The 16,892-nt window shown below is 39.6% G+C and overlaps 1 protein-coding gene across 1 annotated transcript; it reads left to right on the top strand.

Moving 5' to 3' along the window:
• Positions 1–6,996: 6,996 nt before the first annotated feature.
• On the top strand, positions 6,997–15,488 carry KRT39 (keratin 39). The gene is made up of 7 exons (XM_054457879.2): positions 6,997–7,557; positions 9,398–9,480; positions 10,141–10,297; positions 11,344–11,505; positions 11,620–11,745; positions 13,410–13,630; positions 15,046–15,488. Exons 1-7 carry the CDS (start codon positions 7,090–7,092, stop codon positions 15,302–15,304), a joined length of 1,476 nt encoding a protein of 491 aa, XP_054313854.2. The 5' UTR covers positions 6,997–7,089; the 3' UTR covers positions 15,305–15,488.
• Positions 15,489–16,892: the final 1,404 nt, after the last annotated feature.

Here is a 16,892-nt window from a genome sequence, read left to right as displayed (position 1 = left end):
AAAACACTATAGATAAATCAAAATGGAACTCTAAAGCATATTCAAGTAACCCACAGAAAGGCAGGAAAAAGAATACAGAGAAACAAACAAAAAACAGAAGGAACAAACAGAATACAATAAATAAAATACAGGCTAAATATAGAAAATTACAGCAAATGGAAAGAGTCTAAAGACATCAAAAAAAGACAGATCTTGCCAGAGTGGATAAAAAAGCATGATCCAACTGTACGATACAATCTGCAGAAAGCTCACTTCAAATATAACAATATAGGTAGGTTGAAAGTGAAAGGATTGAAGAGATGTACAATTGTTCATAGCAGCTTTGTTTGTAATAGCCAAAAACTAGAGATCACAGAAATGTCCTAAAGATCTCAAGGCCATCGTGCCAAGTGAAAAAGGGCAATTCAAAGGGCCATATATTTGATAATTCTATGTATATAACGTTCTTGAAATGACACAATTATAAGAATGGAGAACAAATTAGGCGTAGGACAAAGGAAAGCTCTGTGGTGATTGAATAGTTCCATATTTTGATTGCACCACCCATGTGAAGAAAACATATATATGGCTGGGTGCGGTGGCACACACGCCTCTAACCCCAGCACTTTGGAAGGCTGAGGCGGGCAGATCACGAGGTCAGGAGTTTGGGACCAGCGCGGCCAACGTGGTGAAACCCTGTCTCTACTAAAAATACAAAAATTAACCAGGCATAGTGGTGCACGCATGTAATCCCAGCTACTTGGGAGGCTGAGACAGGAGAATTGCTTGAACCTGGGAGGCAGAGGTTGCAGTGAGCCGAGATCATGCCACTGCACTCCAGCCTGGGCGACAGAGTGAGACTCCGTCTCAAAAAAAAAAAAAAAAAAAAAAAGTGCCCGCGATTCAGGAATCTAATATTTACAATATTAGATTTAATATTTTAAATATTTAATCTATGTAAATTTAATATTTACAATTCATGGATTCCTCACTGGCTCTACAGAGGCAGATAAGGCCTTCCTATCCCTCAGCTACTGGTCTCAAGCTGGCCCCAGTGCCCATTCTTCCTATGTTGTGCACAGCCCCTTTCTCAGAAAGACAGGGGACAAAGCTGTCAAGAGAACTTTCTATCACTTCCAGATTCGATCTTCCAGGACAGTGTGGACTTGAGTTTTTACAGCTGAGATTCTCCAAAATGACACTCAAAAAAAGAAAAGAAAAGAGAGAAGCAATTCTAGAACAGCTGCCTTCTCAGTGCCTGGGGCAGGGAAGAGACAGCCCAAAGATCTTGAACCAAAAAACAAAGCCTTGGTAATACCCTGCCTAACTACAAAGGGGCAAGAGAGGGTAAGCCTCCCATGTGCCCAAAAGGAGAGGAGAACCAGATATGCGTGAGCCCTAGGGTCTCTTCCACAACAGCCTTGAAACACACAGATGAGGAAAGGTAGAGGGAACCCCCACAATAAATGTGCAGTGAGGGGACAGGGCAGGAAGAGCTTGGGGAATGGCAAAGGATGCAGTTGGGCTAGAATGTATAGAGTGGGTCGGGGGTCCTGGAATATGAGGTAAAGTCAGCTGGGTCAAGATTGTGGAGAGTCTTGGTTGCCAGGCAAACAAGAATTTGAGCCTTGCTCTGTCTGTAGGAAGGTTGAACATTTCTGCACCAGCAATGGAGCTATATGAAGGTAGATAAAGAAGATCTCCGAGGTGGAGTATGTAGTAAAGTAATTTACAGGCTAGCCAGATTGACAAAAGTTAACAAATGACATGGTGGTAGAAAAATAAAGATAATAAGTACCCACTATTCTGTCAAAAGGTTTGGTAATGAAAAGAAGGCAGAAGCCACGTTCATGGAAGAAGTGCCTCATGGTTATGGGTCAGACATATTGTAGGATCAGTTAACAGACGTGCTTATAGGGAAAGAAAAAATGATCCAGTAGTAAAGAAGACATGAAAGAGGCAAGAAAAGGGGGAGCATAATGGATGAAATGTGGCCCTGAAGAAATCAAAAGGGAATCAGCCAAGGAAGGAACAACTCTGCATGTGAGACACAAGAGGAAAAGAATAAAAATTATTAGAAAGGTATGGAGGCAGAAAAAAAGTCTAAGAAACTAATGAAGCAGAAACAGTTTTGCGGACAATTTTTCTAATGATTCTAAAAGGGATACATTCAATTTGTGGAATTTGTGGAATAAAAACAAGAAAATAACATTCATCAATAACTACAAAATGCAAAGAATTTCACTGCTAACCTCTTGATTTATTTACTTTCAGTATTTTTCATACATTTTCAAACTAACAGACTATTTCAAACACTGCTATTTTATGGAGTCGAATTTATCGAATTTTTTACGGGTTCTTAATTTCAAGTCACTGTTACAAAGGTCTTCCTCATCTGAATTTGTAAAAGTATTCTCCTATATTTTAGTACATTAATGATTTTCACTTTTCACATTTGAATCTTTGATCCATTTGTAATTTAAGCATATAGATAAAGTAGTGAACATTCATGCAGCTACACAGTTGTATCAAATCTTAACTTTTTATGTTAATTCCACTTTATTGAGATATAATTTTCAGACAATAAGATGTATCAATTGAAAGTGCACAGGTCAGGCTGGGCACAGTGGCTCACGCTTGTAATCCCAGCGCTGTGGGAGGCCAAGGTGGGAGGATCAGTTGAGGTTAGGAGTTTATGCCAGCCTGGGCAACATAATGAGGCCCCATCTCTAAAAAATTTTTTTAAATTAGCCAGGCATGGTGGCATGTGCCTGTAGTCCCAGCTACTTGGGAAGCTAAGGCCGGAAGACCATTTGAGCCCAGTAATTCAAGGCTGCAGTGAGCTATGAGTTCATGCTACTGAACTCCAGCCTCGGCAATAGAGTGAGACCCTGTGTCTAAAAATAAAAATAAAAGTAGGCAGCTTCATGGAGTTTGAAAGCACATGAACTTGTGTAATCAACACCCAGATCAAGGATAGCATTTCAAAATGTAGAACACCAACCTTAGAAATTCTTTCTTGTTGCTTTCCAGCCAATACATCTCTCTCACAGAGACAACCACTATTCTTATCTCTAACCATGTCAAAGATGAGTTTTGCCTGTTCTTGAAGTTAACATAAATGTAGTCATACTGTTTGTACTGTTTTATGCCTGACTTCTTCAGCTTAATATGTTTTTGAGATTTTTCCATGATGTCGTGAGTACCAGCAGTTCATTCTTTATTGTTGTTGCATACTACTCCATTACATAAACATGTCACAGTTTGTTGTCCATTCTCCATTTATGAGCAGTTGAGTTATTTTTATTTTAGTGCTATTAAGAATATAGCTGCTATAAGCATTCTTGTGCAAATATTATTGTGTGTATAAAATATATACATTCATCTCTCTTGGACATATACCTAACCATGAAATTGCTAGGTCCTTGGGGGAGGTCCTTTGTCAGATATATATATAGAGAGAGAGAGAGTACATTACTGTATAAATAAATATGTGTTCATTTATTTTTATACACATATTTATTTATAGAGTCATGTACCACATAATGACATTTCAGTCAACAATGATGGAACACACATGTACAAAAGCTGTCCCAGAAAACTATAATGTCATATTTTTATTGTACCTTTTCTAAGCTTAAATGTGTTTCCAGATAACAAATACTTACCATTGTGTTACAGTTGCCTACTGTATTCAGTACAGTAACATGCTGTGCAGGTTTATAGCCTGTGAGCAATAGACTATACCATATAGCCTAAGTGTGTTATAGGCTATACCATCCAGGTTCATGAAGTCCACTGTGATGTTTACACAACAACAAAATCACTAAAGGTGAATTTCTCTGAATATATTCCCATTGTTACAAAAGATATGACATTGTGTATGTATGTGTTTTAATGTGTGTGTCGGCGGGTGGGTGTATGAAGAGAGAGAGAGAATATTTTAACCCAGGCTGTGGCTTGCCTTTTCACTTTCTTAGCTATTTATTTGATCAGCAAAAGGTTTTCATTTTGATGAAGTCTAATCTATTTATTATAGTGTCCTCCATGAGCTTAGAAGTCTTCGCATGGCACAAGGTTATGAATATAATCTTCTGAGTTTTCTTCTAAAAACTTTAGACTTGAAATCTTCACATTTAAGTGTTTAATCCAACCTGAATTAAGTTTTATACGTAGCATGAGGTAGAGATCAAGATGTATTCATTTTGGCTGTACAAGTATCCACTTGATTCAGCAACAAGTATTGAACAGTATTGAAAAACAGTATTGAAAAAGCTTTCCTTTTCTCGTTGACTTGCTTTGGGATCTTTGTCAGAAATCAATTGACCACATATATGTGAGTCTATTTCTAAACTCTACATTCTCTCTCATTGATCTACTTTCCAACCCTTATGCCAATATCACACTGTTTTAATTATAGTAACATTATAGTAACTTGCATGAATTTACATTTCATTGCCACAAGCAATGAGAGTGCTATAGGCAGTGAATGTATCTGTTATCAAACTTTGATTTTTTTCAGTTTGATAGGTGGAAAACTAAAATATCTCAGTATAATTTAAATTTACATTTCTCTTTTCATGAGTGACATTGAGCATTTTTTCTTATTTTAAGTGCCTTTTGTATTTTCCTTTTGGTCACTGTCTAGAGTGTAACTGTAATATTGTTTCCCAGTTTGTCATCCTGTCTTCTGGTTTTACAGGTTGTATTTTTCATCCAAGCACAATTTCAAACACTGTTATTTTATGGAGTCAAATCTAACAGTTCTTTATGGCTTCTTAATTTTGAGTCATCATTGGAAAAGTCTTCTGACTCCAAATTTATAAAATAATTATCCTTTTGGGCATATTTATTATTTATTTTTCATATCTCAATCTTTGATCTACTTGTAATTTGTCTCACTGTAAAGGATGGAGTATGGTTTCAACATTCCCTGTCCCCACACCAAAGGGAATACAGAATTGTCCCCAAAGTACATATAATAGTCTACCTTTTCCCCATGGCTTTTATTTTATATTTTATTTTATTTTATTAAAAATGAAATCGCACTGTGTTGCCCACCTGAACTTGAACTCCTGGGTTCAAGTAATTCTTCTGCCTCAGCCTCCTACAAAATGGGAGAAAATTTTTGCAATCTATCCATCTGACAAAGGGCTAATATACAGAATCTACAAGAAACTTAAACAAATTTACAAGAAAAAACAAACAACCCCATCAAAAAAATGGGCTAAGGATATAAAAAGACACTTCTCAAAAGAAGACATTTATGTGGCCAACAAACATATGAAAAAAGCTCATCATCACTGGTCATTAGAGGAATGCAAATCAAACCACAATGAGATACCATCTCACACCAGTTAGAATGATGATCATTAAAAAGTCAGGAAACAACAGATGCTGGAGAGGATGGAGAGAAATACGAACACTTTTACACAGTTGGTGGGAGTGTAAATTAGTTCAACCAATGCGGAAGATAGTATGGCGATTTCTCAAGGATCAAGAACCATAAATACAGTTTGACCCAGCAATCCTATTACTTGGTACATACCCAAAGGATTATAAATCATTCTACTATAAAGACACATGCACATGTATGTTTATTGCAGCACTATTCACATTAGCAAAGACTTGGAACCAACCCAAATGCCCATCAATGATAGACTGGATAAAGAAAATGTGGCACATATACACCATGGAATACTATACAGCCATAATAAAGGATTAGTTCATGTCCTTTGCAGCGACATGGATAAAGCTGGAAACCATCATTCTCAGCAAACTCACACAGGAACAGAAAACCAAACACCGCATGTTCTCACTCATAAGTGGGAGCTAACAATGAGAACACATGGACACAGGGAGGGGAGCATCACACCGGGGACTGTGAGGGTGTGAGGGTCTAGGGGAGGGATAGCATTAGGAGAAATACCTAATGTAGATGAGAGGTTGATGGGTGCAGCAAACCACCATGGCACTTGTATACCTATGTAGCAAACCTGCACGTTCTGCACATGTATCCCAGAACTTAAAGTAAAAAAAACTCATAATTCAAGAAAAAAAAAAGGATGAAAAGGGGCCACTAGCTGAGGATGTGGACAGCCTCTAGAAGCTGGAAAAGGAAGAAAATGATGTTCCCTTAGAGCCTCCATAAAGGATTAGCAACAAGTAACTTTCTTAAGAAAATGCTGAGTAAGTATTCCTCAGAAAGAAAACACACCCCTTTCGATGAATCCTATTTAAACATCCAGTATAAACCAACACTGTGATACATTTTTATCTAATGTAATACCACAAGCAAACACCAAGCACTAAAAATGTTATAAAATGTGGACTTTGGAAAACCAAAAGATAGCCAGTCTCTTTTCCAAGAAATTTCTTATTAGCAATCAAACCCTACCTTTTCCCCATGGCTTTTATTTTATTTCATATTTTATTTAATATTATTACATTTTATGGAAAGCTAAAACATAAATCTAGCAATTATCTTTAAAACAAGACTTTTAAAAGACTAACATTTTCATTCATACTCACATTGTCCTGACACTGAAAATGGGGAAACCATTTGGGTAGAACAAACTAAAATATTGACTTCTGATTTCTAAGTTTACCAATAATTATTAGACATTAATAGTTTCCCTTTTCTAGAGAAGAAAGGAAAAGAAGGATGAACTCATTCCTGGTTAAGCTCAGTGCCAAGTGGAGAGGTCAACAAGAATGTAATGAATTTTGTATACTCACACCTGCTTAATAATGGATGCTGTTAGGACAGTTCCTTTTGAAGACATAATTTGAAGCTCTGGGTCCAATAGACAAGTAGTAGTTATGATGGGTAATAACTTAGTAACAGCCTAAATGCACATTTTTATGAGACAAATAACTCTTCTTAAGCAAGTAAAAAGCAGACTAATGAGATGTTCCTACAGGATTTGATATAAACCTGAGAAAGGAAAACATCCCACCTGTGTGACACCACGTAGAAGAGAGGCTATATATAAGCACTTCAAAGAGGAAAACACCAAGAGCCTTGGAATTCAGACTCCGTGGAGGTGGCTTGAGCTTTTCATCCTGGTGACCACAGACCTGGAAACAAACTAAAGCCAGACACATACTATGGACACCAAGGGCTGTACAACAACCAATTCTCCTTCAACCCCATGTCAAAACTGCTCTAGGATTACAAATGCTAGTATCATCTCCTCTAACAACCGCTGCCATCCTGGTGGCCTTAAAGTCAACAACTGTCAACCAGCTGGCCACGTTCTCAGAACTCCCTGGGACCAGGGCTGCCAACCCACTCCTTGCTTTTGTCGCAAGCCCATCTACCTAATGAACAACTTCAACACCCGTTCCTCTCTGGATGACTGCAGCTGGTATGGTGAAGGCATCAACAGTAATGAGAAGGAGACCATGCAAATCTTGAACGAGCACCTTGCTAACTACCTGGAAAAGGTGCGAATGCTAGAACGAGAGAATGCTGAACTGGAATCTAAAATCCAGGAAGAGAGTAACAAAGAGCTCCCTGTTCTATGTCCTGATTACCTGTCTTACTACACTACCATTGAGGAGCTCCAGCAGAAGGTAAGATTCCTAGGAACCTGTTTAATCGTGTTGTGAATTAATGGTTTCCAAGCAACAGTTATTTGCTAAACTTTAATATTTTTTGTTCAATTGATGCTGAAAAATTTTTTGAAGAATAGAAAAATCTCTTGAGTGAAATTGTCATCTTGAGGCAGCATTCAGAGTCTGATAGTATTTCTGGTCAGGTGCAGTGATGCACACCTGTAATCCTAACACTTTGGGAGGCTGAGGCAGATAGATCACTTGAGCCCAGGAGTTCTACACCAGCCTGGACAACATGATGAAACTCCGTCTCTAAAGAAAAAAAAAAAAAAAACCACACAAAAATTAGATGGGCGTGGTGGCACCTGCCTGTGGTCCCAGCTACTTGGGAGGCTGAGGTGGGAGGATTACTTGAGCCCAAGAGGTCGAGGCTGCCATGAGCTGAGATCCTGCCACCGCACTCCAGCCTGGGCAAAAGCGAGACTCTGTCTTTAAAAATCAAAAACAAAAAGAAGAGTCTCATGGTGTTTCCTTTCTCCAGAAATACACTCTACCATTATAACTAGATAACTCAGGACCAAAAGTTGTTAACAGCAAGTTGTTGTCATTTTTTAAATAAAAATAGGGAAACAGAGATCGGGGAAAATAAATTTTGTTTTAATGAGTTTCTAAACAATTTAGTTTTTATCCATTTTTCAACCATCACCAACTTTTTCTCCTTTTATGCTTATGTTATCATCTCCACATTGCTTGGTTTATTTCTACACCAAACCTAAGTTTGTTATGCACAGACATATTCTGCTACTACACATCTGGATTTATTCAGTTTTATTTCTTCAACAAATGTTTACTGAGCAGCAACAACATTGAGCCAAACATTGTTCTAGATTCTTGGAAAATATTGGTGACCTTTAAAAAGTCCCTGCCCTCATGGAGTTGACATTCTAGTGGATCAATGGTATTTATATAAATTTAGGATGGATTTTATTTTATTTATTTATTTATTTATTTATTGAGATGAAGTCTCACTCTGTCACCAGGCTGGAGTGCAATGGCGCGATCTCTGCTCACTGCAACCTCTGGCTCCCAGGTTCAAGGGATTCACCCTCCTCAGCCTCTTGAGTAGCTGGGTCTACAGGTGTGCACCACCACACCCAGATAATTTTTGTATTTTTTTTTTTTTTTTGAGACAGTCTTGCTCTGTTTCCCAGGCTGCAGTGCAGTGGCGCAATCTTGGCTCACTGCTAGCTCCGCCTCCCGGGTTCATGCCATTCTCCTGCCTCAGCCTCCCGAGTAGCTGGGACTACAGGCGCCTGCCACCACACCCGGCTAATTTTTTTTTTATATTTTTAGTAGAGACGGGGTTTCATTGTGTCAGCCAGGATGGTCTTGATCTCCTGACCTCATGATCCACCCGCCTCGGCCTCCCAAAGTGCTGGGATTACAGGCGTGAGCCACCGCGCCCGGCCAATTTTTGTATTTTTTAGTAGAGACAGGGTTTCACCATGTTGGCCAGGATGGTCTTGATCTCTTGACCTCGTGATCCGCCCGCCTCAGCCTCCCAAATGCTGATATTACAGGGGTGAGCCACCGCGCTTGGCCTGGATTTTATATTTTAACAACAACAAAAAAAAATACTTAAAAGTTTCTAGTTAAGAACTTTTTGCTGATCTTTTAGGAAAATAACAGGAAATCTGACTTTCTGAAGTTTTCCAAGCTTCGTGAGCATAGCTATGAAGATTAATAAAAAGTCTACTTAGCCTTCCCCTGTTACTTGACACACACACAAGCCCCTTGGTTCTTAAAGAAGGAAATCTTGGTGTTTGCTTCATTTGTGTGTACAATCTCTTAATTCTAGATCTTGTGTACCAAGGCTGAGAATTCCAGACTGGTCTCGCAAATTGACAACACCAAACTGACTGCAGATGACTTGAGAGCCAAGTAAGCCCACCCAACACCGTCATCAATGACAGAGCTCACCCTGAGTCTGACCGAGATGCCCTCAACAAAATTGTCCCCATGTCTACTAACCCTCTTGCCCCAGATGATGTTGGCACTAGCCCAGAAAAGACTCAAATTCAATGAATGATTAAGATTAATAACTGCTCACATGTATACAGTACCTATAGTTTCTAACTTGTGAACCCATTTGATTACCTACACAATAGTTCAGTAAAATAGGTAGGGCTAATATATTGTTGCTCTCTTTAAGGTGAGAAATCTGTGGCTTAGTGAGGCTAAGTTACTCACCCAAAGGTAAACATAGCTAGTACAAGTCAAAACCGAAACTTGGACCCACGTTTTCTGAGCCCTAATGCAGTGCTTTCTTCACTTACATTGCATTGCCACTAGGGGCAGAGGAAGGACAATAAATTCCCGTATCTCAAAGGACAGCAATGTAGATTCCCCTAGCAAACTAATTTGGGAATAATAATTAAGTTATGATCTATTTCAAATGGTTTCACCTCCAAAGAGAATAAAACTTCTAATAGAAATACGCTAAGCGAGGTGCCCAGAGCAAAATGCAGACGAGAGTTCTGCTTGGCTTGGTTTGCATCATCTCCTTTCAGATGTCTCTCTTTTCCCATCTGGTTTTTAAAGGTATGAAGCTGAGGTGTCTCTACGCCAGCTGGTAGAGGCAGATGCCAGTGGCCTCAAGCAGATCCTGAATGTGCTGACCCTGGGCAAGACTGACCTAGAGGCACAAGTCCAGTCTCTGAAAGAGGAGCTCCTTTGCCTCAAGAACAACCACAAAGAGGTGAGAGAAAGACCAAGAGAGTAATCACAAGCTAAGTCCCTAAAAGTAGCATCAGTTCCTTTGAGTTGCACCTGACAAAGGGTGTGCCTGCTTGTATTATTTCGTTCTCACACTGCTATAAAGAAATACCTGAGAGTAGGTAATTCATAAAGGAAAGAAGTGTAATTGAGTCACAGTTCCACATGGCTGGGGAGGCCTCAGGAAACTTACAATCATGGCTTAAGGGGAAGCAGGCACATCTCACTTGGCAGCAGGAGACAGAGAGAGACCAAAGGGGGAAGAGCCCTTTATAAAACTATCAGATCTTGTGAGAACTCACTCACTATCCTGAGAACAGCATGGGGGACACCACCCCCATGATCCAATCACCTCCCACTAGGTCCCTCCCTTGACACGTGGGAGTTATGGGAATTACAATTCGAGATGAGATTTGGGTGGGGACACAGAGCCAAACCACTGCTACGTACTACTCTGGTTTAGTCCTGAAAATACCTACTGCTACTAGCACTGGTTCAATGTAGTATTTCAAATCCACTGGCTCCAACACAATATCTGGAGCCATAAGGGGAAGAAAGGCCTCCATCATCTCCTCCAGCTTTTCTACGAGAAGGAACCCAATTTTTCTGTCCTTACAGTCTTCCCATGTTTGTAGGCATCCCTACACAGGCTTCTGCCACCTCCCATTGGTACAAGTCAATATTGGTGCAAGTCAATATTGGCACAATCCCGTATTTGCACCATAGAGACTATAATCTCTCATGATCAATTCCACCTTTATCCTGTTTCACCCATTATCCAGCCCTGGAAATGATCTAAATTTTTGGAACTCTGGTCTTGCTACTCATTTTTTTTTAAACACACAGTCCTACCTGAAAGAGTCTTAAATCATTTTATAGCATCTCAATAACACCTGTAAATCATGTATTCCTTTGTTGTGGGCTATATTTTAGACACAATTAAGCTAAATCGTAGCAGTTAGAGTGAAATAAGAACACAAGGGTGTCATCTGTTCACCAGATGACTTCACATTCTTTTTCTTTCCTTAGGAAATCAATTCTTTACAGTGTCAGCTTGGGGAGAGACTTGACATTGAAGTGACTGCTGCCCCTTCTGTTGACCTAAACCAGGTTCTACAAGAAATAAGATGTCAATATGAGTCCATCATGGAGACAAACCGCAAAGATGTGGAACAGTGGTTCAACACGCAGGTGGGGGAAATAGAAAAGTCAAAAACAACAAGCTGATGCTGCATTTCTAGGGCCCTTTAATCAAAGTCATGTTTTCCTCCCATAATATTCTCAGTCTCTGGCTGTGTGTTTCAGATAGAGGAGCTGAATCAACAAGTGGTGACCAGCTCTCAACAGCAGCAATGCTGCCAAAAGGAGATCATAGAACTGAGACGCACTGTGAACACTCTGGAGGTTGAACTGCAGGCCCAGCATCGAATGGTACTGAGCAAGCTGACCAAGCCTAGCTCAGCAAAGATGGAAACAGTCCCTTACACTTGTGTGTTGCAGTATTTCCCAAACTGTGTCTCTCAGAACATTAGTTCCTCATTTGTTAAAGGGTCTATGGCTGAAAAAGAACTTTGTGGCCAAATAAGTCTGGGAAATGCTGGACTAAACCAAGGTTAAACAGGGTGCCTTCCTGTGAGCCATTAATAAGCTAATATACACCATGAATCTCCAAGAAAGGGGTATATGATATTCAGCATTCCAAAACTTATTTGACTGTGGATTCCCCCCCCCCTTTTTTTAGAACATCCCATGGTATTAATGATTCATGTAGTACACTTTGGGAAACACTGGGAGAGCATTTTATTATATGCAAAGCATTTTTACAAGCTATCACGTGAGATTTATAAAGTAATCCTAAGGGGGGGGTGGCATAATTATTAATGAATGTTACAGATGAGGCTCCAAGAGCTAAAGTGATTTTCCCAAGCAAATCCAAGGCAAGTTTCAGCCCACCTATTTTATAAATAGAGACACTGAGATCCTGAGACATTAAGAAACTCATCCAAAGTCACAAAAGAAATAAGAGTCTGAGCCAGAGTTTAGATTCCAAAGCCAGTACCATTCTGTCTCATGATAATGCCTCTCTGAAGTAGAGAATTGCTTATATGCTCTGATGTGAAGGGTTTTGGGAAGACCTTGCCCCACACTGATTTTGTCACCAGCTAGTCATGTGACCTTGGACAACATATTGAACCACTTGAACCTCAGTTTTCTCATCTATAAAAATTGGGATAATCATGCAAATAATAGGCTATTAAAACCTAAAATCCCATCATTATCCATAGACTTACAGAATGATACAGCAGGAATGAAATTTACTCATCAGTTTCAACTTTCATATTTTACATATAAAGGAATTGATCTGGTAGATAAATTGTATATGGTTAAACATTGCTTGCTTCCTTTTTTAAGATACAAACACTCACTGAATGAAGTGCCATGGTAATGCTTTTTTTTTTTTTCTTTTTGAGATAGAGTCTCACTCTGTCGCCTAGACTGGAGAGCAATGGTACGATCTCGGGTCACTGCAACCTCCACCTCCCAGGTTCAAGCAATTCTCTGCCTTAGCCTCCCAAGCAGCTGGGATTACAGGTGCCCACCACCACACCCAGCTAATTTTTTGTATTTTTAGTAGAGATGGGGTTTCACCATCTTGGCCAGGCTGGTCTTGAACTCCTGACCTTGTGATCCACCCACCTCGGCCTCCCAAAGTGCTGGGATTATAGGCATGAGCCACTGCGCCCAGCCAGTAATGCATTTTTAATGCCTGGGTGTGCAATAAGTTATTTTTTTTTCTCTCCTAAGTAGGAAAGTGTGGTGCGAGATTATTGGGTGGTCAAGACAGAGAAAGTGAAACAAATACTTACAGAGAAGCAAAAAGAGAAAGAGAGAAAGAGGGAAGAGATAAAGGAAAGCAGATTTTAGCATAGTTGATCATTTGGGTTTTGGATTTATTTGATTAGCAAACAATAAAGTGCTTGGAGATCTATCAGTAGTGTCACAAAGAAACCATTTTCTTAAAATGATACAGGTCACAGGTGACCTGGGCTTAAAGGAGTCATCATTATAAATCCTACTATCCTTCTCCATGGTAGAGAGATTCCCAAGAGTGCATACTAACGGAGACAGAGGCTCGCTACACGGCCTTGCTGACCCAGATCCAGAGTCTGATCGATAACCTGGAGGCTCAGCTGGCAGAGATCCGGTGTGCCCTGGAAAGACAGAACCAAGAATACGAGATCCTGCTGGACGTCAAGTCCCGGCTGGAGTGTGAGATTACCACATACCGCAGCCTTCTGGAGAGCTTGGATGGCAAGTACGTAAAATAACAACTTCTATGACAAAGAAGTGCAAATGAACGCATATATGTACTGCCACTGGCAATAGGGGTCAAGTGCTTTGTTTGACCTTCTTGCCAGTGATGGGGAGCTTGGACAGAGGCATCCACACACCCTCTCAAGCTGTGCCATGAGGAAGACTTGCAATTGTAAGCTCATCCAAATTTCAGGTGTTGGCTGACCTGAGCTGTTCTAAAGAGCCCATGGGCCAGGTTAATTTCTTATAGGTTGCTTACCTTCTTAGAGTTTTAAAAATTACTAGAGAAAAAATGATTTCCCCATAGATGAATATTCCTGGTGACCATTACAGATGTTTCCCCACTGAGATGAACGTCTGATTTTCATGAGCTTGTACAAAACAACCCAGGCTCCTTTGGAGGAACATTCTGCTCAGGCTGAAACCCCTAACCCTATCTAGCCACTAGTCCTTGAGGCCAACAGAAGCATGTATACATGTATGTTTTAGCATCTTTTTTAAAAAATAAAAGTTATAATTTTTATAAGCAATAAGAAGCTAACCAATCCATAAGTAAACGTATCCGGAGGATGAGTTCTTTGAAGTAACTCAGTCCAAACTAAAACCCCAGAGACTTAGTTACAATTGCAAAGGAGACCTACTTCCAGAAAATAATCAGTTAACTCTTCACAGCATTCTTTTAATTGGCATGACCACATTATATGAGCACAATGGTCGTCAATGCTGTCACCTTTAGGAGCCGTGATCATATACCAAAATACCTCGAATCATCAAAGAAAGATTATGTTTATAAAAAGAGTGTTTACTATGAACTGCTTTTTACTTCAGTTCTCTAAAAACTATGCATAGACAGCCAGAAGGCACTTTGAAGCTTCCTGATGACACAGTGAGGACTCTTTCACAGCTGGGGTTCAGGCGACCACTATTACTATGACTAACTCCTCAATGAGAAAAATATCTGGTTAATTTCCATTCCTCGGATAATAATGCCCTCAACTTGTTCTTTATCACTGTTGATCCTGTGGGTTTAGTTTCCATTATATCCATTCTGCAGATGAAAAACTAAAGCTTGAGAGCATTAAATGATTTAGCTGAGGTCACCAGCTGGTAAAGGACAGAGCTGGTCTCTGCCTCAGTCTTTTGACTGCTAGTGCAGTATTCTTTCCACAATGTGACGGTATTGACTAATGGAAACTTACATAATCGAATACTTCTAAACCTAGGGTGCTGATTTCCAATGGATTTGATCTGATTCTTTTTCTCCCAACAACTACAGTACGAAATGAATGAATAAGCATTTGGAAGTATGTACTTGTCTTGAGCAACAAGTGTTAAAAAAATTAGCCACGACCATTTTTCTCCATGACCATCATCGCCTTCCCTCAATCACAGCTAAAATTGTGTTTTTTTCCTTAGGTGTCCCTGTTACCCGTGTGCCACCAAATGTGAGCCTTCCCCTTGGGCATCTTGTAAGTCCGGAGCCATAGAAAGCAAGGCCCCAGCTTGCACATCCTCATCCCCCTGCAGCTTAAAGGAGCACTGCAGTGCCTGTGGACCCCTGTCCCGGATACTGGTTAAAATTTGCACCATCACCAAGGAGATTAAGGATGGGAAGGTCATTTCCTCTTACGAGCATGTGCAGCCTTGTTTCATCATCAGACCTGCCAAAGTCTAACATCCCAAGGTGATGAAAATGACACACATTTATGAAACAGAGGCCAATACATGCTCCTGCCAGAGAGGCTTAAGAAAACTCCCCAGTCCCTTAAGGTACTTAGTTTCTTACTACTACAGCGGGTCCCCATTGCTAGGTAGAATATCTTCTATTCTGCTCCTTCCCTAACTCACCACTGCTAACATGATAATAAATTACATTTCTCTGGAAGGACATTTTGCATTTATCTGAGGGATGGGAACTGATTTGTAAGCACCCAGGAAGATAGCCTACATTGCTTGACTACACAGGTGATTGATGGGCAGGTCTCTCTCTTGTTTACTCAGGCCTTGTTTACTGACATTCCTCCTTAGAGCCAGTCAGACAAGTTTAGGGTTGTTTTTGGCCACTGGCACCTGAAGGTGAAAAGCTACAACCTTCCCTTCTAAATTTCTTTGGATACAGAAAGAAATATACATGGGAACAGTATAAATAGGGGAAAAGATCTTTAATATTTAATTCACTTGTGTAGATAGTCACGAGTATGGATCCTATTAAACTCTGCTGTCTTAATTATGATTTATCTATACTAACATACTTTACCTTTCCAAAGATATTTTTTTAAATGCCCATGGTCTCCAAAACTTTGTGACCTATTAGGCTCTCCAAATATTTTATTTGAGAATCAGATAAGTTGTGGGGAGTGAATCTAGAACACTTTGAAGAAAGAGCATGGGTCTTTTCATTAAACGTTTGCTATTTCTCTTTCTATTCTTTAGGGAATGGGAGTTTGTTCTGATTGTTTGACAAGGAACATTTAGCTGGAATTCTCAAGAAATAACCCTTCTTCCCCTCCCTGTGAAGAGTGACAAAGAAAAACATAGCTTAGATTCCTGCTTCAATCTATCCATCAGAGTAAATGGACATAATATCCACACATTTTAACAGAAAAGCAATAGTGAATAATTGCTGCTTGTAAGTGCAAGGCAGTCCCAATGTGAGAAGGCATCATTTATATACCAGCCATCATCACAGCTTCTTACAGGATAGTCTCAGAATATGTAAGTCATTCCTGACAATAATCATTGGACATTGCCAGAGGTTTTAAGAAGTAATTCAAAATCAAACACAGATGAGAAGTCAAAAGGCCTGAAATCCTACACCTGCATTTCCCAGCTGTGACCTTGGGGAAAACATTTAGACTTCATCAAATTTAATTTCTGTGTTTGTTAAATGAGGATCATGCTTACTTCACAGGGTTGTTGTGAAGATCAAATGAAATTGTTTATGCGATACTGCTTTGAATGCTGAAAAGCACCACCCAATGTAATTTTTATGTAAGTTTTGCTTTTAGCTACAGCCCTAGACCTATTTTTATAATTATCTCATTTTAAAATTCTTTCTTCATGAATTTAGTTATCCAGTCATGATTTTGGAGTTTTAATAGTGTTTAACTTTTAAGAGAAAAAAAAAATATGATTTCCTGTGATCAGGCCCACAATTCTACTCAATAAAGCATTTTCCAATTCTTAGGGTATGTATCACATATCAATGAGTCAATGCCTGATGCCCACATCAAAGACACATGCATTGTGTAACTTACAGTTCA

This window comes from Pongo pygmaeus, chromosome 19, assembly GCF_028885625.2.
Source record: "Pongo pygmaeus isolate AG05252 chromosome 19, NHGRI_mPonPyg2-v2.0_pri, whole genome shotgun sequence".
NCBI lineage: Eukaryota > Metazoa > Chordata > Mammalia > Primates > Hominidae > Pongo > Pongo pygmaeus.
Note: the sequence above shows the minus strand (reverse complement) of the source record. Positions and strands in the feature narration are given on the sequence as shown.